Source organism: Dendrobates tinctorius, unplaced genomic scaffold (assembly GCF_039654945.1).
Source record: "Dendrobates tinctorius isolate UK_male_01 unplaced genomic scaffold, ASM3965494v1 ptg000075l, whole genome shotgun sequence".
NCBI lineage: Eukaryota > Metazoa > Chordata > Amphibia > Anura > Dendrobatidae > Dendrobates > Dendrobates tinctorius.
The window spans coordinates 43107097-43133578 of NW_027361743.1; the positions used below are offsets into that span (position 1 = coordinate 43107097).

General features: G+C 43.2%; 1 protein-coding gene across 4 annotated transcripts in view; it reads right to left on the reverse strand.

The window, feature by feature from the left end:
• Positions 1-26482, reverse strand: part of DCLK1 (doublecortin like kinase 1) — a 575482-nt gene that overhangs the window by 59855 nt on the left and 489145 nt on the right. For all 4 annotated transcript variants that reach the window (XM_073583217.1, XM_073583216.1, XM_073583218.1 and 1 more), the window contains one exon: positions 6820-6953. In XM_073583217.1, the coding sequence (XP_073439318.1) occupies positions 6820-6953 (134 nt within the window). The remainder of the gene's footprint in view (positions 1-6819; positions 6954-26482) is intronic.

Sequence of the window (26482 nt, forward strand, 5' to 3'; positions counted from 1 at the left end):
AAGCTCACTTTACGCACGTGACTATGCCCACCATGCGTAAAGTGAGTGCTTCATGTGCGGATGGTACCCAGAGTCTGGAGGAGAGGAATCACCGCATCATATCCATATACTGTATGACATGCTGCGTTCTATAAAGACGCACCGAATGTCCGGATTCGTGGGTCTGTCACCCACATTTTAGTACGCATAGTGGAGACGGGATTTCAAACTGCAGCTAACCCTGATGTAATCCGGACCGTGGAAACATACCCTAACACAACTCGCTGTGTTTGGGGGAAGAGAAATGCTGCCTATGACCCAAAGAACACCGTCACTACTGTCAAGCATGGAGGTGGAAACATTATGTTTTTGGGGTGTTTCACTGCTAAGGGCACAGGATTACTTTACCACATCAATGGGAGAATTGTCCGCCAGGACATTAAAAATGGGTCGTGGCTGGGTCTTCCAGCAAGACAATGACTCAAAACATACAGCCAAGGCAACAAAGGAGTGGCTCAAAAAGAAGCACATTAAGGTCATGGAGTGGCCTAGCCAGTCTCCAGACCTTATTCCCATAGAAAACTTATGGAGGGAGTTGAAGCTCCGAGTTGACAAGTGACAGCCTCAGAATCTTAATGATCTAGAGATGATCTGCAAAGAGGAGTGGACTAAAATTTCACCTCACATGTGGCAAACCTCATCATCAACTACGAAAAATGTCTGACTGCTGTGCTTGCCAACAAGGGTTTTGTCACCAAGTATTAAGTCTCGTTTGCCAGAGGGATCAAATACTTATTTCTCACTGCAAAATGCAAATACATTTATATAATGTGATTTTATTTTTGATATTCTATCTTTCAATGTGAAAATTAACCTACCCTTAAAATTTTGATCATGTCTTTGTCAGTTGGCAAACTTACAAAATCAGCAAGGGATCAAATACTTATTTCCCCCACTATGTGTGAAAAAAAGCATACCTAGTGAAATATGGGCTTCAATGGGACTGGGTGACAGGCAGACCACCCTACTTCTGCCAATATATGTATATGCGCCAATATATGTATATGCAGGGCTAGGATGAATACAGAATATGTGCCCAGGGTAGAGAAACAACTAAAGGCTCATTTACACGTTAGTTTTTCAATGTACAAGAAAAACATACCGAGTTCTGTCAGAGTTTCATCAGTTTTTTTCAGTGATGAGGAAAAAAAACGGTTCCACACTTTCTCCTATCTATCAGTCAGTGAAAAGCTGACAGCATTCATATGGCATCCGAGTGCCATCTGATTTTTAAGCCGAACCCTCAATCATTGCCAGGTTTGATCAGACGCTCAGATCAATATCAGCAGGCCCGGATTGGCAATATAACCAACCGGGCATTTTCCCGCTGGGCCGCTGTCATGTGGGCCGCGGGCGGCAGCGACCGAACTTCTGGCCGCTTGCCAGCTGCTGCGGCCACTGTGGCTCCTGCCGCCGGCCCTCTGCGGGCACGGCGGTGATAGATTCAAGTTCCTCCCGCACTGCAAGGAGATAAGCCGCCACGCCCCCCCCCGCACCCCCCCCCCGCAGCCACTCACAGCGTCGCACTCGCTTGCCTGCTCGCTCTGTTGGCAGGACCTGTGATGAGGTCACAGGAGGGGAGGAGTCAGGGGGTCACATGATCAGGAGCCTTTGTCCAGACCCCCGATCGTATCACCCCCTAACTCCGCCCCTCCTGTGACCTCATCACAGGTCCTGTGCGCTCAGTCTTGCTACCGTCTGCAAGACTCTGCTTTGCTGTTGTCATGGTGCTGGTTGAGGTAAGTATGTGTGGGGTCAGGATTTACAGTGTGGATGTAGCAGAGCTGTGTGTGTATGAGATGTACGGAGCAGAGCCGTGTGTACGAGGTGTACGGAGCGGAGCCGTGTGTACGAGGTGTACGGAGCGGAGCCGTGTGTACGAGGTGTACGGAGAGGAGCCGTGTGTATGAGGTGTACGGAGCGGAGCCGTGTGTGTGTACGAGGTGGAGCCGCGCGTGTATGAGGTGTACGGAGAGGAGCCGTGTGTGTATGAGGTGTACGGAGAGGAGCCGTGTGTGTGTACGAGGTGGAGCCGCGCGTGTATGAGGTGTACGGAGAGGAGCCGTGTGTGTATGAGGTGTACGGAGAGGAGCCGTGTGTGTATGAGGTGTACGGAGAGGAGCCGTGTGTGTATGAGTTGTACGGAGAGGAGCCGTGTGTGTGTGTACGAGGTGGAGCCGCGCGTGTACGAGGTGTACGGAGAGGAGCCGCGCGTGTACGAGGTGTACGGAGAGGAGCCGCGCGTGTACGAGGTGTACGGAGAGGAGCCGCGCGTGTACGAGGTGTACGGAGAGGAGCCGCGCGTGTACGAGGTGTACGGAGCGGAGCCGCGCGTGTACGAGGTGTACGGAGCGGAGCCGCGCGTGTACGAGGTGTACGGAGCGGAGCCGCGCGTGTACGAGGTGTACGGAGCGGAGCCGCGCGTGTACGAGGTGTACGGAGCTGAGCCGCGCGTGTACGAGGTGTACGGAGCGGAGCCGCGCGTGTACGAGGTGTACGGAGAGGAGCCACGCGTGTACGAGGTGGACGGAGTGGAGCCGTGTGTGTAAGGAGTGGAGCCATATGTGTACGGGATGTACGGAGCGGAGCCAAGTGTGTACAAAGCATACGAAGCGTGCTTTTCCCACGGACACAGGAGTACACGGCGGAGCCCCGAGGAGCATTTTAAAACACACACATGACGTTCCACCTGAAGTGATGTGCTGGAAGCTGACCGGAAATGAGATCATTTCTTGAGGAGATTGTGACGGAACCAGGAATGCTTCAGATCCATCACCGTGTCCTCCTCCGACAGCGCAGACAGCAGGATCGCCTTGGAATCGGGGATGCCGGCCATGTGAGCGGATCATGATGGGTCCTGCATCGGGAGGCTCAGGTGGGCATTACAATGGGAGCCGGGCTGCTATAGTATCTTTGTAGAATCTTTCTTTCTTTTTCTTTCTCTCTCTGTTCTTTCTTTCTCTCTCTAATCTTTCTTTTTTCTCTCTGTTCTTTCTTCCCCTCTTTCTTTCTTTCTTTTTCTTTCCTCTCTTTCTCTCTGTTCTTTCTTTCTTTTCTTTACTTCTTTCTTTCTCTCTCTGTTCTCTCTGTCTCTCTCTGTTCTTTCTTTCTTTCTTTCCCCTCTTTCTTTCTCTCTCTGTTCTTTCTCTGTCTCTCACTGTTCTTTCTTTGTCTCTCACTGTTCTTTCTTTCTTTCCCCTTTCTTTCTCGCTCTCTCTGTTTTCTTTTTTCTCTCTCTCTCTGTTTTCTCTCTTCCTTAGTGCCAGTCAGTGTGCCCATAATGCCAGCCACTGTGCCCTCAGTACCAGTCAGTGTGATCAGCAGTGCTAAATGGGTGCGATTAGGTGTGGACATGGGTGTGACTAGTTGTGAAATGGGTGTGGTTGGGCGTGGCCAAAATTTACAGCGGCGCGCTGCGCGCGCCGCAGTCTTTGTCCGTCTTTCCCTTCTTCGAAAGTTGGGAGGTATGATAGGGGCGGCTATGACCAGGGGGTCTGGTTGCCCAATAGAGAGCAGTTCTGCCAGGAATTCTGTAATCATGCATACAAAAGGGGACAGAGATTTGGGAGGAGTACTGTACCTAAAAGCAATAAATAGGACTGAGCTGAAATACTGGGCACAGCTCTGACTACATGTTATATAGTCGTGTTAATCTCCTCTCACTTCTTGTAAACTACAACTGTACAAAGATATTATATAGTCACCATGTGACTAGTGGGCCTGTGTAACTTCAAATGCCAGGGCTGAATTTTAGTCCCAGTCCGGCCCTGAATATCAGACATGTCCCGTGATTTTGCATGGACCAATCAGTTGGCAAAAAATGACAGACAAGTGAAAAGCCCCATAGACGGTCATAGGTACGAGTGATATTCATGAAAAACACAGATAGCACTCGTACGTGAAAAACTGACATGTGACTAAGCCCTAACCCTGACCCCTCAGAGCCCTAGCCCTGACCCCTCAATTGTTGGTCAGCACTTGGAACCAGGAAATTAATGAGGTATAAGGGTATACACAGAGCTTTATCCGCATGTTTTTCTACACGAAAAAAAAAACAGTGGCTGGAAAAACTCTGCATACAATTTGCGTACAATAAGCACATTTTGTGTGCTTTTTTGTCGCGTTTTAAGAGCGTTTTTGCAGTGTTTAATGCATTTTTTGTATTCATTTGAATGGGTGAAAAACTGCAAAAAGTCTGAAAGAATTGACATGCTGCAGCTTACAAAAAATGTATGGGGAAAATCAATCGCGTACATGAGATTTTTGAAATCGTATTCCCTTTGCTGGTACTGTAAAACATAGATAAAAAATTGGAGCAAAAAAATTGAAAAATTGCCATGTGTGAATGTAAGGGGTTGTAAAGTCCATCTCTTGCTAACCCCTTAAGTATGTCCCGGTTGTATTTATTGCTGCTGTATGTATATATCTTGTATATCTATGTAACATACAGTACAGACCAAAAGTTTGGACACACCTTCTCATTCAAAGAGTTTTCTTTATTTTCATGACTATGAAAACTGTAGATTCACTCTGAAGGCATCAAAACAATGAATTACCACATGTGGAATTATATAATTAACAAAAGTGTGAAACAACTGAAAATATGTCTTATATTCCAGGTTTTTCAAAGTAGCCACCTTTTGCTTTGATTATTGCTTTGCACACTCTTGGCATTCTCTTGAGGAGCTTCAAGAGGTAGTCACTGGAAATAGTTTTCACTTCACAGGTGTGCCCTGTCAGGTTTAATAAGTGGGATTTCTTGCCTTATAAATGAGGTTGGGACCATCAGTTGTGTTGTGCAGAAGTCTGGTGGATACACAGCTGATAGTCCTACTGAATAGACTGTTAGAATTTGTATTATGGCAAGAAAAAAGCATCTAAGCAACGAAAAACGAGTGGCCATCATTACTTTAAGAAATGAAGGTCAGTCAGTCCGAAAAATTGGGAAAACTTTGAAAGTGTCCCCAAGTGCAGTGGCAAAAACCATCAAGCGCTACAAAGAAACTGGCTCACATGAGGACCACCCGAGGAAAGGAAGACCAAGAGTCACCTCTGCTGCGGAGGATAAGTTCATCCTAGTCACCAGCCTCAGAAATCGCAGGTTAACAGCAGCTCAGATTAGAGACCAGGTCACTGCCACACAGAGTTCTAGCAGCAGACACATCTCTACAACAACTGTCAAGAGGAGACTTTGTGCAGCAGGCCTTCATGGTGAAATAGCTGCTAGGAAACCACTGCTAAGGACAGGCAACAAGCAGGAGAGACTTGTTTGGGCTAAAGAACACAAGGAATGGACATTGGACCAGTGGAAATCTGTGCTTTGGTCTGATGAGTCCAAATTTGAGATCTTTGGTTCCAACCACCGTGTCTTTGTGCGACGCAGAAAAGGTGAATGAATGGACCCCAATCAAGATGGTTTGGGGTGAGCTGGGCTGCAGAGTGAAGGCAAAAGAGCCAACAAGTGCTAAGCATCTCTGGAAACTCCTTCAACACTGTTGGAAGACCATTTCCGGTGACTACCTCTTGAAGCTCATCAAGAGAATGCCCAGAGTGTGCAAAGCAGTAATCAAAGCAAAAAGGTGGCTACTTTGAAGAACCTAGAATATAAGAAAAACAGTATTTTCAGTTGTTTCACACTTTTTTTGTTAATTATATAATTCCACATGTGTTAATTCATAGCTTTGATGCCTTTAGAGTCAATCTACAATTTTCATAGTCATGAAAATAAAGAAAACTCTTTGAATGAGAAGGTGTGTCCAAACTTTTGCTCTGTACTGTATATGTGTAATGTCATTGTACTGGTAGGGTGAGTGTAGTACCCAAATTTGGTCACAAGATGGGGTACATTATAGTTGTAGTTATAGCTTTGTAAATAGTTAAAATAGGAGGAGCACAATGGATAAGGCAGGAAGGACTTCCTTATAGAAGTTAGTTGGGGCCAGGGCACCCACGCAGCTCACTTGGGCTAACAAGCTCCGGGCAACACTGTGCAACGCAATGTTAAGGAAGTTAAGGCCCAGCCATACAGTATCCGTGACCAGGACCTCATCAGAAGGAGCAGCCGAAACAGTGCTAGCAGTGCAGTATTAGTGGGACTGCAGGTGCTAGAGAAGACTAAGCAGTATGGGGAGGTCGCTCATCATGTGGCAGCTTATTGTGTTGGCTGATGGCCTCAGAACCAGGGAGAAACAGCTGAGGGAGTCCCCAAATGGAGTAAGACTGAACAGAGAGGACGATGAGGGATTGAAAGGTACGGCCCATCCCAGAAGCGAACTTAGTGACAGAGAGAAAAGGACAGGGACAGAGGAGGAGTTGCACGTTGTTAAACCTGATGTTGATGCTGTAAACAATCCAAATATGCTGTGTACCAGAATCAGTAAAGTTACTTGTTTGAAAGTTGAAGAAGCCTTCAGAAATGTACAAAGGACCCTGACAGTACCAGTGAAGAAACCACAGGTATGCAGAGCTATGAACAGTATGTGTGTGTGATGGGAAGGCAGGGCGCACTAACGCAAACTCTATCAGCCACGACTACCGCCCTGTTCCTCCCTCACATGAACATACTATTATGCAATGAAAAGTGGTTTTGTTTCAGGTTGAGAAATGATGTGCTTGGGATTTACAGTGAGCTGCAGTACGAGACACAGACTGTGGACAGTAGTGGCGCTGTTTGAAAAAAATTTGCTGGTAAATTAGACGTTTTCAAAGTGCAGGGAACATGTTATCTTTCAAAGTGATTTATAATTTATTTTTTTACAATGTATGAATACCAAGCCTTACCCAGTCTCTGCAATGATTTCTGGAGCTACATATGTTGGGGTTCCACACACAGTGTAAAGAGGTCCATCAACTACGGTGGCCAGTCCAAAGTCTCCAAGCTTTAGAGATTTACTTCCGTCCTGGTGCTCATACACCTGCAAAATAATGGAAATGAATATTTAACACAAATCGGATATATTTATCTATTTTGCTTTACTAGACCTTACATAAATGATAAAGCAGATTTGTCTCAATATTTCACAATACAAACCGTATGTATTGTTAAATGGATCTCTATGACCTGACTTTACTGATGTACAGTGGGTACGGAGAGTATTCAGACCTATTTAAATTTTTCACTCTTTGTTTCATTGCAGCCATTTGGTAAATTCAAAAAGTTCATTTTTTTTCTCATTAATGTACACTCTGCACCCCATCTTGACTGAAAAATAATAGAAATGTAGCAATTTTTGCAAAATTATTAAAAAAGAAAAACTGAAATATCACATGGTCATAGGTATTCAGACCCTTTGCTCTGACACTCATATTTAAGTCACATGCTGTCCATTTCCTTGTGATCCTCCTTGAGATGGTTCTACTCCTTCATTGGAGTCCAGCTGTGTTTTATTAAACTGATAGGACTTGATTTGTAAAGGCGCACACCTGTCTATATAAGACCTCACAGCTCACAGTGCATGTCAGGCCAAATGAGAATCATGAGGTCAAAGGCCATCAGAGGTGATAGTTGGGCAAGGATTTAGATTAACTTTTATAAAAGTTTATTCCATAACTCTGACGTTTATTTTAGACAAAATTTGTCTCATCTGGTCTAATGTATCTATAAATAATGGATGCCGTATGTATTGTTAAATCTGGTGACAGATCCACTGTAAAGGTTGAATCTTGTAAAATACAATTACTACATTTTGCAAATATGACAACTAAAAATGCTATAAATGGTTGTTCATCTGGATAGTGAGATAACATACGTGAACAGGTGGGTTTTATTTGGTTTTACCAACCCACCCAGAGATAAAGGTCACCAAAAGGGCTCGTGCAAACGACCATTTAAATCGGACAAGCGCTATCTGTGGTTTTGACGGATCCCACTCGTATCCATGTTATTCTATGGGGCTGTGAACACGTCCGATTTTTTTTCCTTGTACAGAGTGGTCTGAGGGTAAAAGCAGTGGCATGTCCGATTTCGATCTGAGTATTGGATCAATATTGACAATGCAAGTCTATGGGCCCGTGAAAAACATTGGACCACATATGGATTTTCATGGACTGACAAAATGGAGAAGGCGGAGAAACTTTTTTTTTTTCTCTCCACCTCCGAGAAAAACTGATCCCACTCTGATAAAACTCTGATCAGAATCTGATTAGTGTAAATGGACAATTTTTCTTGGATGCAGAGAAAACGGTCGTGAGACCTTATCCGAAGAAGAAGTGCCTGGTGGCCGCTTGTCTCGCTTTTGTTATGTTGACTTTGTCAAACCCAAGTGCTCTCTATTGTTCTTTGCTTTACTTATAAGGCAGTCTTGTTAAAATATCCTAACAGACAGTGATCAAATATAACAGGAGAAATGCTGGACAGAAGTACAGCAGGGGAAATGGAAGCATTGCAACACGGAATACAACACTGTATGGTCATTAATTAGAAAAAAAAACACATGGAAATCCTTCAGTAATGAATTTCAGAAATTAATTAGTATATTTTATAATATATGCAGAGTTTAAAAATTGAAAAGTAGAATAATTCCTTGATTCAATAAATGAATTGCAGAATTACAGCTGTACAATTCAGGAAATTAGCTGTGATTAAAAAGTGCTTTATATTTGTAATTGAACAGTACAGAACAAATCGCAGAAAGCCTTCAACTGTGACAGTTCCCCTGCCTCGCTACATGATAAATATAAAAATAAGTGCACCCACTTATCTAATAAACCCATTTCAGCATTAGGGATCATGGGCCACCTTATCCTGAAAGAACCACTGACCACATGGCAGGAATAATTGCTGCTAGCACTTCTGTAGCATGCGGTTTCTACAAGATCATGGACATCTAAAGTAATTACCTCTGGTGTTAGGGCTTGTACGCATACAGAAACTGTCTCGAAAGTTCACTTAGGGCGCATTCTGACGTCCTTTTTTTCATGCACAAGAAAAACAGTCCTAGTTTCATCAGGGATTTTGTTCAGAGTTTCATAAGATTTTCATCAGAGTTTCACTTGAGTTTGATCCGAGTTTGCTCAGTTTTTCCTCAGATGAGAAAAAAAAAGTTGCTCCAGCTTCTCCTAGAATCCGAGTACAGTCTGATACTTTCACAGACCCATAGACTTTCGTTGCCGATTTCGATCTAAGGCTTGAGACACACTAGCGATTTTAAAATCGGTCAGATTTTGATGCAGGGGAGTCGGACGAGTGTAATGCAAGTGTCATTCGTTTTTTATGCCAGTACAATCTGATTTACATCCGAATGCAGTGTGATTGCTATCTGATTGCAATGTGATTTTAACATGAACTTTTACATAGAGAAATTCTCTAAGTCATTTACAAAGGAAATATTCTTCAAAACATATATATAGATAGATAGAATAAAAGTTGTCAATTCATGAGCCGTGTACAGTTAAGTTACAGAGTGACAGATTAGCATAGAATAGATATATACACATAGAATACATATATAGATGTCAGTGACACACACACATATACAGTATATATATTACATGGATAGATAGGTAGAAGAAAAGTCGGCAATTCATGTGCCGTGTACAGTAAAATCACTGCAGGAGCCGACAGGATAGAAGAGGTGGATTACATACAGTAAACACAAATAGAATAGGTAGATATATAGATGCCAGTGACAAATACAATTAGTATGGTGTGTGTACAGTTTACTGTACATGTGTTTAATTATTAAAAGATTATTTTTGGAAAAAAATGTTGTGGGTTGCCACGCAATTTACGTAACCAGCAGATGGAAAGCCAATGGCTGGGGGCCGATATTTATAGCCTGGGAAGGGGTAATACCCATGGAGCTTCCCAGGCTATTAATATCAGCTCACAATTGTATATTTAACCTTTACTGGCTAATGAAATTGGGGACCCCCAAAAAAATGACGTGGGGTCTCCTATAATTAATAACCAGCAAAGGCTATGCAGACAGCTACAGGCTGATATTAATAGCCTAGGAAGGGGCCATGGATACTGCCATCCCCACAGGCTAAAAACATCACCTCTCAGCCGCCCCAGAAAAGGCACATCTCTAAGATGTGCCAATTCTGGCACTTAGCCTCGCTCTTCCCACTTGCTCTGTAGAGGTGGTAAGTGGGGTGATACTTGGGGGGGTTGATTTCAACTTTGTATTGTTAGGTGACATCAAGCCTCAAGGTTAGTAATTGAGAGGCGTCAATAACATGCCCCCATTATTATCCCCAAAATCACATTGTAAGAAAACATAGTCACCCAGAAAAAGTCCTTTAATTGAAAGAATGACACAGACTCCTTTAATATTCTTAATTAAACCATACTCATGACCACCCATTCCCCCGTTCCCATCTGCAAAAGAGATTAAAAAAACAACTACAATATTCCTCACCTTTCCGCAGAGATGCTTTTAATCCATTGCCCCATGACGGGTCCAGCTCTGCTACATCTAGATGGCAGGCTGCAAGGATGCATGATGCGTTTTTACAGCCTGTCATCCTGCAGACACTGAGCACCACCCTGTCTGTTACACCTGGTTCCGGTTCTGGCCATGCACCCGATTTTGGCGTTGCCCCCAGTTCTGGCCCCTCACCCGCTCCTGTTCCCGAGGCTGCCCCTGTACCTCTGCGAGGTCCCTGTCAGGATCCTCGCTCTCTGTCTGTCTCTTGGCGTCCTGCTGCTGCTTCTCTCTCCCCCGCTTCCTGGCAAGCTGCCAGCAGGCCTCCAGGGAGAATGCTTAGGACGCGCGTGTGCTTCCCTCTGGTCTCTTAAAGGGACAGAGCACATTTTTAAAAAAATATCAATTAACCAATGGCAGCGCACTGATTACTATTTCTGGTCACTCCGCCATAGGGGGAGTGCCAAAGCAACGTGTATCTACTCTTGCTAAATCCAGTTCTGTCCCTGTCTGTCTGCGCTGTAATAGCATTCCGTTTTGCACTCTTCTTATACTGTTTGTTTCCACAGAATATCAGTGACCTGTTGTTCGGCTATCCTAGACGACATCTGTACCTATACACTCAAGTGCCATCCCGTTCCGCCACTCGTCATCCGAACCCGTGGACAACGCTAAAGTTGCTGGAGCCAGCTTCCTTCCGTTTACCCGGAACCTGACTATCCTCGCCAGAGCCAGCTTCATCTCATATACCCGATGTCCGCTCCACCATATCTGTAATATCTCGTTTGTCCCGCTGGGACAGCTGCCACATGTCCGGGGTCTAACTGGAGGTAGCACCTGTGACCTCCAGGTATTCCACTCTAGTCCTGTTTGAAGGATCTTACTACGGATACCTGGGGCTCACTAGTTACTCCCCCTTCGGAGCCCCCCCGGGCCGAGGTCTTGAGGTTCCACTCAAAAAATAAAAAACGAATGTGAACTTCATCACCTGTGCCTCCGCTTACATTCGTTACACTTGCTGAGGGCACTGCGAGCGTGAGAAATTTCTCTTGCTCGCACTGACGTCCCATAGGTGAAGTAAGTTCATTGGTTGTGAGTGATCTGAGGAAAAAAGCAATTGCATGTCCGAGAAAAACATCAGACGACACTTGGCTTTTCACAGACTGACAAAATGCAGAAGGTGGAGAAACTTTTTTCTTCTCGCCACCTCTGATGAAACTCTAATCACAATTTGATAAGTGTAATCGGGCAGTTTTTCTTGGATGTAGGGAAAAAGCCAAAGAAGAAGTGCCTGGTGGCCACTTATTTACCTTTTGCTATTAAACTTTGTCAAACCCAAGTGTTCTCTATTGTTTTTTGCTTTACTTTTAACTTATAAGGCAGTCTTGTTAAAATATCCTAACAGATAGTGATAAAATATAAGGCCGGCGTCACACTAAAGAGAAATACGGACGAGTGAGAGGCGTTAAAAAAACGCATTGCACACGGACCAATAATTCTCTATGGGGCAGCTCCCATCAGCCATATTTTTCTCGTGTATTTTTTACGGGCCGAGCCAATCGCAGCATGCTGCGATTGTCAGTGTACTACGACCGTAGTACGCCAATGCAAGACTATGGGTGCGCAAAAAATACGCATTACACATGGACCAGATGTGTGACTTGCGAGAAATACGCACCCAGTGTCCTTTAGAAAAGCCGGCAACTCAGTGCGCGATACAGAAATTCTCGGCATACGGATTACATACGGATGCTTACATGGGAAAAATTAACAGAGCTGTGGAGTCGGTAAGCCAAACCTGCGACTCCGACTCCTCAATTTCCCTTCCACCGACTCTGACTCCACAACTCCGACTCCAACATATATTGCTTATATTTGAGTGAAAAATTTATTGTAGTACAATGCGAGCATCAGACATTTAATCAATTTTATGATACAATAATCAAGACATTTAGATAGAACATAATATATATTTATTGGAATACAACTTTAGAACACAAAAAACTGTAATAAATTGTAAATATGTAATACACTATGTAATATCGATTACATATATATATATATATACAGTATATATATATATATATATATATAACACTATGTAATAAACTATGTAAGTGGCAACAAAAACATACTAAATAACATTTGTGCAGTCTATGAATTTGTTCTAAGAAATAGAATTGCCTCCATCAGATCCTCCTTCATAGATGACCTAAAATCTGACCTAATAATTTTAAGGCCAGAGAACGACCTCTCTACACTAACTTGGGTTGGAGGCAAAGCCAAAACCACATGGGCAACATCTCTAACAATTTCCAAGTATAAAGGAATTGCCTCATGCACAGTCAGTTTTGATGAACGGTTGAATTTTTCTTTTTCTTTGAGAGCAAGTGAAACATTTTGCTGAAATATGGTCAATCTGCTTGCTATAGGAGACGGAGTGAAATCTTTTTCCTTGTGGCAATGCTTTGCCTGCTCCATATCATCCAGATACTTGTCAAAGTCAAACTCCTCATCTGATGAGGCTGAAGATATGGCAGCAGTAGCACTGTCAGGACCCAAGTCCTCTTGCGCCTGGCAGTCCTCCTGTAGGCCACTCATCCTAACTGCTACCTCAGTCAGAGCTTCTTTTCCTTTAGTAAGCTGTTGATCATCAAGCAATATACGATGACTTGGGTCCACATAAACAGCTGCCAGAAAATTTTTATTTTCCAATCGCTGTGTCTCTCTCCGTTTCATTGAAGCAGAAATGCCATCTGCGATTAAATCTCCTCTTTGGGACAGTCAAAATAGCAAGTTCTTCCACTCCCTTATGAAAATGCCAGGGGTTAAATCCTCAGCTTGTAATTTTTTAGTCACGGTAAATAGGTGATTAAGCAATTCCTTCAATTCAGCCACCCGTGTCCATTGACCTTCATTTAGGGTTACCTGAGGGTTCGCCATATCTATAAGAAACTGTTTTAGCCAGGATCAAAACTGGGGGGGGGCAGAACCCTCATACTGTTCTGCAGAATCTCATACTGCACACCTCAGCTGCTGCAGAACCTTATACTGCACACCCCTACACTTGAAAATAAAGCCTGCACCTTAAGATGTGGTGAATACAGTCTATTTATTCCAACTATCAATTGATGTTGATGTGTTACTGAAGACGAGCAATGCCTGTCCTGGGCGTCCTTTTGGGCAGCTATAAGGTGTACCTGACTGGTGCTAAAAATAAAAGGAGTGTTAGTCTGTTTGCTACCCGGCTTTCATTCTTTTTGGTACAGATAAGATATGGATAGACAAATATGGATAAATGGATAGATAGAGCAGATTTCTAATCTGCTTTTGCTATTGAAAACATTATCTATGAGCTCAAAAACCTTTCAGGTGATGCGGTTTTTTAAAAAGCTGATCTGCTTTTGCAGCTGAAAAACGTATCCTCAAAAAACGCAGTAAAAACGCTGTGTGTGAATGTAGCCTTAGATCAGGAATAGAACAGCCATTTATAGGACATTTCATAACTTTCCCTAATTCCTATGAAAAAATATTCAGCACATTCTGCATTGAACTACTGTACCCAATTTATTACATATTTTAGGAGCCGGAGTCGGTCCATTTTATACCGACTCCGACTCCACCAAAATGAGCTCCGACTCCACGACTCCGACTCCACAGCCCTGGAAAAATACACGGCCACACCCTGACAATGGATGACATACGGATCACTATTTAGGGACCATTTATGCGTATTACGGCCGTACAATACGGTCCGTATTTTTCTACGTTGTGCGTGACGCCGGCCTTACAGGAGAAATGCTGGACAGAAGTACAGCAGGGGAAATGTAAGCATTGCAATGATGATCCTTTATAACAGACGGAATACAACACTGTATGGTCATTAATTAAAAAAAACACGTGGAAATCCTTCAGTAAAGAACTTCAGAAATTAATTAGTATATTTTATAATATATGCAGAGTTTGAAATTGAAAAGTAGAATAATCATTTGATAAAATAAATGAATTGCAGAATTACAGCTGTACAATTCAGGAAATTATCTGTGATTAAAAAGTGCTTTATATTTGTAATTGAACAGTACAGAACAAATGACAGAAAGCCTTCAACTGTGACAGTTCCCCTGCCTCGGTATATCTATATACGTATGTATGTGTGTATCCCCAACCAATCACGAAGCATCTTTCATTTCACCAGAGCTGTTTAAAAGAAGCTGAGCTGTGATTGGTTGCTATGAGCAACAGTTTTCCCACTCCACAACAACACCTCAGCAGACACTGACCGGGTGGGAGAAATCTAACATCCCCGGGAACATACGCTCCCAGTCATTGTCTGACCCCCAGAAAGGAGCAGAGAGTACATGACAGAAATGAATCCCTCCCTCCTGTGCCCATATACACATCCTCCAACTCATAGGCACATCTTCCCTCTTAAAGGGATCTCCGGTATGGAAGTCAGGGCAAATCCCTCAGTGCTCTGATTCTGACCCCAGGCTTCTATTAAAGGGATCATTGGTATGGAAGTCAGGGCAAATCCATTCAGCGCTTTGGTTTTAACCCCAGGCCTCTCTTAAAGGGATCATTGGTATGGAAGTTAGGGCAATTCCCTAAGCACTCTGGTTCTGAACCCAGGCCCCTCTTAAAGGGATCTCCGGTATGGAAGTTAGAGCAAATCCTGCGGTGCTTTGATTCTGACCCCAGGCTTCTATTAATGGTATCATTGGTATGGAAGTCAGGGCAAATCCATCCAGTGCTTTGGTTCTGACCCCAGGCCTCTCTTAAAGGGATCCCCGGTATGGAAGTCAGGGCAATTCCCTAAGTACTCTGGTTCTGACCCCAGACCCCTCTTAAAGGGATCTCCAGTATGGAAGTGTGGGCAAATCCACTCTGCGCTTTGGTACTGACCCCAGGCCTCTCTTAAAGGGATCTCCAGTATGGAAGTTAGTGCAAATCCCGCAGTGCTTTGATTCTGACCCCATGCTTCTATTAATGGTATCATTGGTATGGAAGTCAGGGCAAATCCATCCAGTGCTTTGGTTCTGACCCCAGGCCTCTCTTAAAGGGATCCCCGGTATGGAAGTCAGGGCAATTGCCTTCAAATGCTCTGGTACTGACCCCAAGCCCTCTTAAAGGGATCTCCTGTATGTAAGTTAGGGCAAATGCTTCAGCGCTCTGATTCTGACCACAGGATTCTATTAAAGGGATCATCGGTATGTAAGTCAGGGCAAATCCACTCAGTGCTTTGGTACTGACCCCAGGCCTCTCTTAAAGGGATCTCCGGTATGGAAGTTAGGGTAAATCCCTCAGCGCTCTGATTTTCACCCCAGTCTTCTATTAAAGGGATCATTGGTATGGAAGTCAGGGCAAATCCACTCAGTGCTCTGGTTCTGACACCAGGCCTCTCTTAAAGGAATCCCCGGTATGAAAGTTAGGACCGTTCCACTCTGCGCTCTGGTTCTGACCCCAGGTAGTAGTCCGGTGGCTCTGATGGGATGATGTGGGATATTAGGGGTAGTAGTCCGGTGGCTCTGACGGAATGATGTGGGATATATGGGGTAGTAGTCCAGCGGCTGTGATGGGATGATGTGGGATATTAGTGGTAATAGTCCGGTGGCTCTGGCTGACGAGACGATGTGGGATATTAGGAGTAGTAGTCCGGTGGCTTTGACGGGATGATGTGGGATATTAGTGGTAGTAGTCCGATGGCTCTGGCTGATGGAATGATGTGGGATATTAGGGGTAGTAGTCCGGTAGCTCTGGCTGACGGGATGATGTGGAATATTATAGTGAATGTGGCTATGCGGAGTGGGTGGGGCTCTACACTCAGCTTTATATATATCTATCTATATATACAGTGGGGCAAAAAAGTATTTAGTCAGTCAGCAATAGTGCAAGTTCCACCACTTAAAAAGATGAGAGTCGTCTGTAATTTACATCATAGGTAGACCTCAACTATGGGAGACAAACTGAGAAAAAAAAATCCAGAAAATCACATTGTCTGTTTTTTTTTTCATTTTATTTGCATATTATGGTGGAAAATAAGTATTTGGTCAGAAACAAAATTTCATCTCAATACTTTGTGATATATCCTTTGTTGGCAATGACAGATGTCAAACGTTTTCTGTAAGTCTTCACAAGGTTGCCACACACTGTTGTTGGTATGTTGGCCCATTCCTCCATGCAGATCTCCTCTAGAGCAGTGATGTTTTTGGCTTTTCCCTTGGCAACACGGACTTTCAACTCCCTCCAAAGGTTTTCTATAGGGTTGAGATCTGGAGACTGGCTAGGCCACTCCAGGACCTTGAAATGCTTCTTACGAAGCCACTCCTTCGTTGCCCTGGCGGTGTGCTTTGGATCATTGTCATGTTGAAAGACCCAGCCACGTTTCATCTTCAATGCCCTTGCTGATGGAAGGAGGTTTGCACGCAAAATCTCACGATACATGGCCCCATTCATTCTTTCATGTACCCGGATCAGTCGTCCTGGCCCCTTTGCAGAGAAACAGCCCCAAAGCATGATGTTTCCACCACCATGCTTTACAGTAGGTATGGTGTTTGATGGATGCAACTCAGTATTCTTTTTCCTCCAAACACGACAAGTTGTGTTTCTACCAAACAGTTCCAGTTTGGTTTCATCAGACCATAGGACATTCTCCCAAAACTCCTCTGGATCATCCAAATGCTCTCTAGCAAACTTCAGACTGGTCCGGACATGTACAGGCTTAAGCAGTGGGACACGTCTGGCACTGCAGGATCTGAGTCCATGGTGGCGTAGTGTGTTACTTATGGTAGGCCTTGTTACATTGGTCCCAGCTCTCTGCAGTTCATTCACTAGGTCCCCCCGCGTGGTTCTGGGATTTTTGCTCACCGTTCTTGTGATCATTCTGACCCCACGGGGTGGGATTTTGCGTGGAGCACCAGATCGAGGGAGATTATCAGTGGTCTTGTATGTCTTCCATTTTCTAATTATTGCTCCCACAGTTGATTTCTTCACTCCAAGCTGGTTGGCTATTGCAGATTCAGTCTTCCCAGCCTGGTGCAGGGCTACAATTTTGTTTCTGGTGTCCTTTGACAGCTCTTTGGTCTTCACCATAGTGGAGTTTGGCGTCAGACTGTTTGAGGGTGTGCACAGGTGTCTTTTTATACTGATAACAAGTTTAAACAGGTGCCATTACTACAGGTAATGAGTGGAGGAAAGAGGAGACTCTTAAAGAAGAAGTTACAGGTCTGTGAGAGCCAGAAATCTTGATTGCTTGTTTCTGACCAAATACTTATTTTCCACCATAATATGCAAATAAAATGAAAAAAAAAACAGACAATGTGATTTTCTGGATTTTTTTTTCTCAGTTTGTCTCCCATAGTTGAGGTCTACCTATGATGTAAATTACAGACGCCTCTCATCTTTTTAAGTGGTAGAACTTGCACTATTGCTGACTGACTAAATACTTTTTTGCCCCACTGTATATATATATATATATATATATATATATATATATATAATCATAATTTGTTATAACTAACCGTAGTTAGTTAATATGCCCGGGCAACGCACAGTGAATGTGGATCGCCCGCCAGGGCCGTGGGGGTACTTGGTACCGGGCCGGTATCTCAGAGGGAAGTGTCACAGTAGCAGTGACCCGGTCCGTGGCCCTGGGCGTCCATGTAAAAAGGGGGGTTAAGCGTGGCTGATTAAAGTTTATAAGTGGATGATTCGTGACGCCACCTGTGGTCTCTGGTCAGTTTGACCAGCGCTGCAGGGTTGCTTCTCTGGGACAGATGTTATGGTGCAGCAATGATGTTGAAGCTCCCCACAGGTGGAGCTGTAGTCCCAGGGCAGAGTAGATGAAGGTGGTAAATGGGGAGATGGTGTAAAGACGTAGATGTAGCAGAGCCGGGTGCAAGGCGCAATAATAAGTGGAGGACACAAGGGCATGTAGTTCCAAAGGCTTTACTCACAGTCTGGTGCGCACAGATGCCCGCTTCAGTGCCGTGTCCTCCACGTCAGGGGCTCAGCCAACTCCCAGGCAAGGTAAAGTACACCTTTCCAGCACTCCTCCAACATGTGCCTTCTCTGAACGTCTCCACACTAGTTCCTAATCTGAAGTACTTGTAGTTGCGTATTAAACTCAAGTTCCTCCTTCTTGATGTTACTTAGAACTCTACTTGTACGGCAGACAGCTGTAGCCTGCTTCGGGGACTCCTTGCTATCATGTCCCGGCTCACCCACGTTGCTCTTGTGTCCCCAAGTCTTAGATGGGAATAAAGTGGTGACGACTTCTATTCCTCCGGTTTCTGCTGCAGGAACATCAGTATCCATACAATCTCGGAGACCGGACTCCGGCCATGCGCTTCAAACTTGAGGAAGGGCTCTGCTCTGACCCTAGTCCTTAGTTCTTTTCTCCTTACGTTCTGCACTAATCTTTCTTCCTTCTGAAGAATCAGACTTTCTATGGATCTTTGCTGTGCCAGCAGCTCCAGGTCACAGGAGTCTGCTGCAGCACTTCCTTCACTCCATCCCTCTCAGAGGATCTCCTCTCACAGACTGACCTTTTCCTAATCTTCTCCTGCTCTCTTGTGCAGTCTAAGTTCCACCCACCTCCCAGCACTCTTCGTGTTCCAAGCAGGGAGCCACCAAGGTTGCTCTGCTACACTACTGGTGTGCATGTGGGATGTGAGTATTGGAGTGTGGTCAGGTGTCTCCACCTTACCTGGATAGTGGGGTACCACACCTCAGGAGGAGGTGCAGTACCTCTGTGGCGACTGAACCCTCAGGGGCGCCACAAATGAGAATGTCAAACACAGTAGAATATAAGCACTGGGTCCTCATTAAGGCACATGAAAGGCCACATTTCCATGTAGAATCTTCACTGTGAAACTTCCCTAGCGGAGATACCGCAGTGATATCTGCAGTGACATTTACCGCTGAGGATATCATTAAAAAGCAGGAGCAAAGGAACCGCGCACATCACACATTGTATTACAAAGGGTAAGATTTGCATCTACATCCGCAGCCTAAATTGACATGATGTGGATATTAATTATGCTGCCCTTGTCGATTTAGACAACTTTCCCGAGATGAGAATTTGGGGAGTTTTTGACGTTGCAGATTTTGTGTACCTATTAGGTAAATTAGATTACTTGCGTCTTTTTCATTGCATTTTTAATGCGTTTTTATCGCTCTTTTGATGCTGCATTTTTTATCTCTTTTGTCAGGTTTTAAATAAAGTTGCTTTGTGTTTGATACTTCCTGGTATTTGGCTTTGACAAAACGTCATTGATATAGTCATTTATGAATCATACGTGTTTTTTTTTACCTGCAGATTTTCCGCATCTAATGCAATTCTACACTGTGTTCCAAATTATTATGCAAATGATATTTTTCTATGATTTTCCTAAATAGTCAGTACAAATGACAGTCAGTCTAATAAAAGTCATCACCAGTTAGAGTATACATCGAATTTTATTGAAGAAACCTCCCAATGATAACAGTATAATCTCCAAAATGAATAAAAAGTCAAATTGCACTGTTCCAAATTATTAGGCACAGTAGACTTTCTAAACATTTGATCTGTTTTAAAGAACTGAAAATGTTCATTTGTGGAATTTGCAGCATTAGGAGGTCACATTCACTGAACAAAAAAGCTATTTAACTCCAAAACATCCTAACAGGCCAAGTTACATGCTATCATAGGAACCCTTCTGTGACATCACCTTCACAATTCTTGCATCCATTGAACTTGGGAGTTTTTGGAGAGTTTCTGCTTGGATTTCTTTGCATGAAGTTGGAATAGCCTCCCAGAGCTGCTGTTTTGATGTGAACTGCCTCCCTCATAGATCTTTTGCTTGATGATATTCCAAAGGTTTTCTACAGGGTTGAGGTCAGGGGAAGATGGTGGCCATACCATGAGTTTATCTCCTTTTATGACTATAGCAGTCAATGACTCAGAGGTATTCTTTGCAGCATGAGATGGTGCATTGTCATGCATGAAGAGGATTTTGCTCCTGAAGGCACATTTCTGCTTTTTATACCATGGAAGACAGCTGTCAGTCAGAAACTCTATATACAGTACTTTGCAGAGGTAATTTTCACACCTTCAGGAACCTTAAAGGGCCCCATTAGCTGTTTCCCCATGATTCCGGCCCAAAACATGACTCCTCCTCCTTGCTGAAGTCGCAGCCTTGTTGGGACATAGTGGCCATCCACCAACCATCCACCTGGACCATCCAGGGTTGCTCGACACTCATCAGTAAACAAGACTGTATAAAAAATAGTCTTCATGTATGTCTGGACCCACTGCTACAATTTCTGCTTGTGAACACTTTTTAGGGGTGGCCGAATAGTAGGTTTATGCACCACAGCAAGCCTTTGAAGGATCCTACACCATGAGGTTCGAGGGACTCCAGAGGCCCCAGCAGCTTTAAATATCTGTTTGCCGGTTTGTAATGGCTTTTTAGCAGCTGCTCTCTTAGTCCGATGAACTTGCCTGGCAGAAACCTTCCTCATTCTGCCTTTATCAGCACAACATGTCTGTGCTCAGAATCAACCACAAATCTCTTAACAGTACGATGGTCACGTTTAAATTTTTGGGAAATAGCTAATGTTTTCATCTCTTGACCAAGGCATTGCACTATTTGATGCTTTTCAGCAGCAGAGAGATCCTTTTTCTTTCCTAAATTCCTTGAAACCTGTGCCCTGCTTAATAATGTGGAACATCAATCTTAAGTAGTTTTACTTTAATTGGGCTCACCTGGTAAACTAATTATCACAGGCGTTTGAGATTGATTTCAGTGATCCAAAGAGCCCTGATACACAATACCATCTATGAGTTTATTTGAAAAACAAAAAATTACATCTTTATGACACTTAAATCCAATTTGCATAATAATTTGGAACGCAGTGTATAGGGAAAACCCGGATCTACAAGCGTGCCTGTAGATGACATGTCGCAGACTTCACAAACCAGGAGTGGGTGAAAAATCCAGAAGTGGTGACATGTTTCCACTATACTTTTCCTCTAATTGTTCCACTCCTGGTTTTGGCTTACAAATACTGAGGTAAAAAACTCACCAAATACTCAACATGAGCACGTGGCCTAAAACACCGTGGGAACGTAGCCCCAGGGGTCCATTTAACTTTTCAGGAATAGAAAACTTCTCATTTTTGAGTCCACAAGGTCAGGTCCCACTTATCATACCTGAATGAATCTAAGGGCGCGGTCAGACGGCCGTATATCATGCCAAGATTGGAACGCAATGCTCACACAGCTGTCACGCTCAGAATGGGAGACCTGCTGACCAGTCTCACCATACGTTTCGATCTCGGTACTATTTATACAGCCATATGACCTAATAGTAAATAAAAAATGGGTTAAGTCCTGTAAGTTCAATCAATCCTAAAAGAATTTATGGGATTTTTACAAATGGTCTCTTCAGAGAGGAAGACGACTAGAACTCTAGTGCCACCTATTGGAAGCAGCAATCCTAAAAGTCAATGTCGACCCTTTAACGAGCCTTGTCACATGACTTAGGATAAAAGCCAAACCAGAATCTCAATTTGCAGACACTGTGTTTCGGGGTGCTGCCCCTCGTCAGTGCAAAGTGTGAGATCTGGTTTGGCTGTGTGAGAGGCGTCTGACCACAAGGAGAAATGATACTTCTTGTATATGGGATTTTTAAAAATGGGTTAAGATTCAAAAGTATATGAAAATAATGGAAGAAGCAATACTCAATAATAATAATAATAATAATCATGTGCTAGTCCAGCACTACAGCTCTATTGCCAGATACTCTTTTTTACTTTCCTGCAGCAATCATGTATATCGACATGACTTCCAAGGTCTTGTGCCATACATGTATTGCCGCTGCTGCTAGTGATTGTCTGCAGTCACATGGATGGATGGTACGTGACTGCTGCAGCGAAGTATGTAAAGACAGACTGGAACCTCTGATACTGTAACGCAGCACCGGTGGGGGATCGAACAGGTTTTCTTATATTATTTTATTGCATTTACTGCTCTTATTATAGAGGTTAAAAAAATAGGCTACGTGATAATTTAGGTTAAGGCTCAGCAGACCCATATAATTAAGCATGGACGTATATACAATAAGTATCTGCAAAGCGATTAAATCAATCTCAGCTTTCTGAGAAATCATTTGAAATCTGCCAAAATATATTGATAATTACTGTAGCATAAATCAAAGCATTTTTTTGCTTTCAAAACAGCAGTGGATGATATATGTTATAAGTCAACCAGATACAAAGCTCGGCCTTTATGTTCTCAGTTGCCAAACCAGAGAGTTCATGCTTGGTTTCCCTTCCTGCTGGACGGACCTGTAAGGGATCATAGTAGTCATTCCCAATTAATTGAGATTCTTTTTGCATTATATCATGAGAATTTAATCAGCAGAAGAATTTCACAATTCAATTCCAGCTACACTGCTGTAGAAATCTAACGGCTGCCTCATTATCCCTCCTATTTATCCCATTTTAGCTCAAGGAAGCATATGTTAAACACATTGCAAGCTAGCGAAAAGAAAAACAACACAATTTTGCCTAGTCCTGCCAGCTACCCGACAATCAACCAACTATGAAATAATTTGCTTTGGAATAAAAGGCAGAAAATGCCATGTTAGCAATTTGGCCTTTTCCTGGCAGTAGAGACAAGACACTGGAAACAATTAAGAAACGAAAATCTTATGAGAACCACAATATAATGAAAAATGTTATTTATATTTCCCACCATACAATCCATCCAAAAAATGCATACACATAACTTATTAGTCCTGACCCAGTAAGTATACCAGTACCTGTAATCACTGAACTGGGGGTTCCTTGGACCCACAAATGAAATTGATTCCTTCCACCTTTCATCTATATTAAATACCGTAAGTCTTCTTTACATGTAATAGTTACCTTTACTATTAAAATTGTACACACCAGGCATGACATCATTAAAGGGGTTTAGGGTGGACCCTAAACCCTCTAAAATAACTAAAATTGTGTGAATTTAGGAATGATAGTAAATCTCTCCATCAGGGGTCCCCACCATTGGCTTGGGACCATGATATGTGGCTAGCGGCTGTCGGCTAGCTTGGTGCATTAACGCCAGGTGTAGCAAACAGCTATGAAGAGAAGGTCTCCAGATGGTCACCTTTGTGAGTAGTCCTGAAGAAAACAGCAGATTTAAATGTACATTTAATGGCGGGGGTGGGGGATACATTTAGCAATTTGGAGATAGGATGATACTCACAGCTAAAGGGGTGCTTGAAGCTGGTTGAAATAGTGTGGTGTGCTTGACGCAAGAATACCCAATGGAGCTAAAGTGGAGACCTCTGGATGTAATTTCTGCCTATAGGGGAGGTATAAGGTCTCGGTGTACTTTTTGTGGAGAAGTTTTGGCTGTCCTTATAAGAGCAACTGGGGCACTGTATGTCACTTAGGTGGGAAGGTTGGGCATCTCTTAGGGCTAAATGTGGCTTTCCAGATAAGTAAGGTTGGTGACCACTACTCTAGATCGTTGACCCATCTGGAGAGCCATCCAAGAAAGATGGCCTCAATAAAGCTAGAGTATTCTCTGTTGGGCTGAGACTCGAACATGGTCATTATCCCCTAATAAAAGAAGACAACATGGTCAAGCAAAGAGCTTACTAAGGAATAATTCATTTGCCTCTAGGATCTATTTCTTATTGGGTAATTTGCAAAATAACCTATTTGATCTGAAAGAGGTTTTCCACTTTCAGGAAAGTGAACCCCCAAATGCTCTAAAATACCTTGATGTTTTCAGTGCAGTGGTGACGTTAGGTCAACCATGTGCATCACCATTATATCAATGACTGAGCTCGGCAGCTTGGACCGTCTACCTCAGCAGAGTCGAAGCGCTCAAAGCGCTCAGTGACTGGCTATAGTAGTGATGTCCGCTATCGACATGATGTCACAGCTGCAGGAAAACAACAAGATCTGAGCACCAGTGAGGATTGGCACCAGCGCCGTGGAGGGTAAGTACATGTTCTGTTTGTTATTTCAATTATTTTACAGAATTTTGCATCTATTTTCCTGAAATTGGAAAACCCATTTAAGATCTGATTATTTTGCAAATTATCTGATAAGAAATAGACTCTAGAGGAAACCTATGGGTTCACATCTATTAGGGGCTAATAAGTATGTTTAAACCTCTGCCCAACAGAGGACATGCTGGTTTTCTTAAGGGCCAATGTTTTCTGGATGCATTAGACTATTTAAGATGGGTCATCGATCTGGATGATTTACTTTATTTGTTAAATTGACTCAATACTGTATGACCATAAGTTGAATTACATAATTATACAGTGGCATGTAAAAGTTTGATTACCCCTGGTCAAAACTACTGTTACTGTGAACAGTTAAGCAAGATGAAGATGAATTCATGCCTAAAAGGGCTAAAAGTTAAAGACGACACATTTCCATTGTGTTTTAGCGAAAAAATATATATTGTCAGCTTTTACTTTTTAAAAATTATAAAAAGGAAAATGGGCCAATGCAAAATTTTGGGTACTCTTGGAGATTTGTGTGCTCAGATAACTTTGCCCAAGGTATCAGATCTTAATTAGCCTGTAAGGGTTATGGCTTGTTCACTATCATTGTTACGAAAGGCCAGGTGATGCAAATTTCCCAGCTTTATAACAACCCAGCCTCCTCTAACCTTGTGCCAAAATACAGCAGCTGTGGGTTCTTCTAAGCAGCTGCCCAGGACTCTGAAAATGAAAATGGTGGAAGTCCACAAAGTAGGAGAAGGTTATAAGAAGATAGCAATGCATTTCCAAGTTGACCTTTCCTCAGTTTGAAAATTGTAATTAATGGCAGTTTACAGGAACTGTGGAGGTCAAGATAAGGTCTGGAAGACCAAGCAAAATTTCAGTTAGAACTGCTCGCAGGAATGCTAGAGAGGCAAATCAGAATCCCTGCTTAACTGCAAAAGACCTTCATAAAGGTTTAACAAACTCTAGGAGCTGTGGTACATTGTTCTACTGTTCAGAGACACCTGCACATACATGGCCTTCATGGAAGAGTCATCAGAAGAAAACCTCTCCTGCGTCCTCACCATAAAATTCAGCATCAAATGTATGCGAAAGAACATCTAAACAAGCCTGATGCAGTTTGGAAACAAGTTCTGTGGACCGATGAGGTTAAAATAAAACTCTTTGGCCACAATGATCAAATCATAGAATCATAGAATCGTAGAGTTGGAAGGGATCTCCTGGGCCATCTGGTCCAACCCCCTGCTCAAAGCAGGATTTGCTAAATCATCCCAGACAGATGTCTGTCCAGACTCTGTTTGAAGATTTCCATTGAAGGAGAGCTCACCACTTCTCGTGGCAGCCTGTTCCACTCATTGATCACTCTGTCAAAAAGTTTTTTCTAATATCTAATCTGTGTCTCCTCCCATTCAGTTTCATTCCATTGCTTCTAGTCTTTCCTTGTGCAAATGAGAATAAAGATGATCCTTCTACAATGTGACAGCCCTTGAGATATTTGTAGACAGCTATTAAGTCTCCTCTCAGTCTTCTCTTTTGCAAGTTAAACATTCCCAAATCATGCAACCTTTCCTCATAGGACATGGTTTGCAGACCGGTCACCATTCTGGCCACTCTTTTCAGAACTTGCTCCAGTTTGTTGATGTCTTTTTTAAAATGTGGCGCCCAAAACTGGACACAGTATTCCAGATGGGGTCTGACCAAAGAGGAGTAGAGGGCAATAATGACTTCACGTGATCTAGACTGTATGCTTCTGTTAATACATCCTAGAATTGCATTTGCTTTTTGCTGCTGCATCACACTGTTGACTCATTCAGTCTGTGATCTATTAGTATACCCAAGTCTTTTTCACATGTGCTGTTGCTTAGCCCTATTCCTCCCATTCTGTATATGCTTTTTTCATTTTTATTGCCCAGATGTAGTACTTTGCATTTTCCCCTGTTAAAAACCATTCTGTTAGTTGCTTAGTTGCTGCCCACTGCTCCAGTTTATTTATATCTTTTTGAATCCTCTCTCTCTTCTCTAGTATTAGCTATCCCTCCTAGCTCTGTGTCATCAGCAAATTTAATC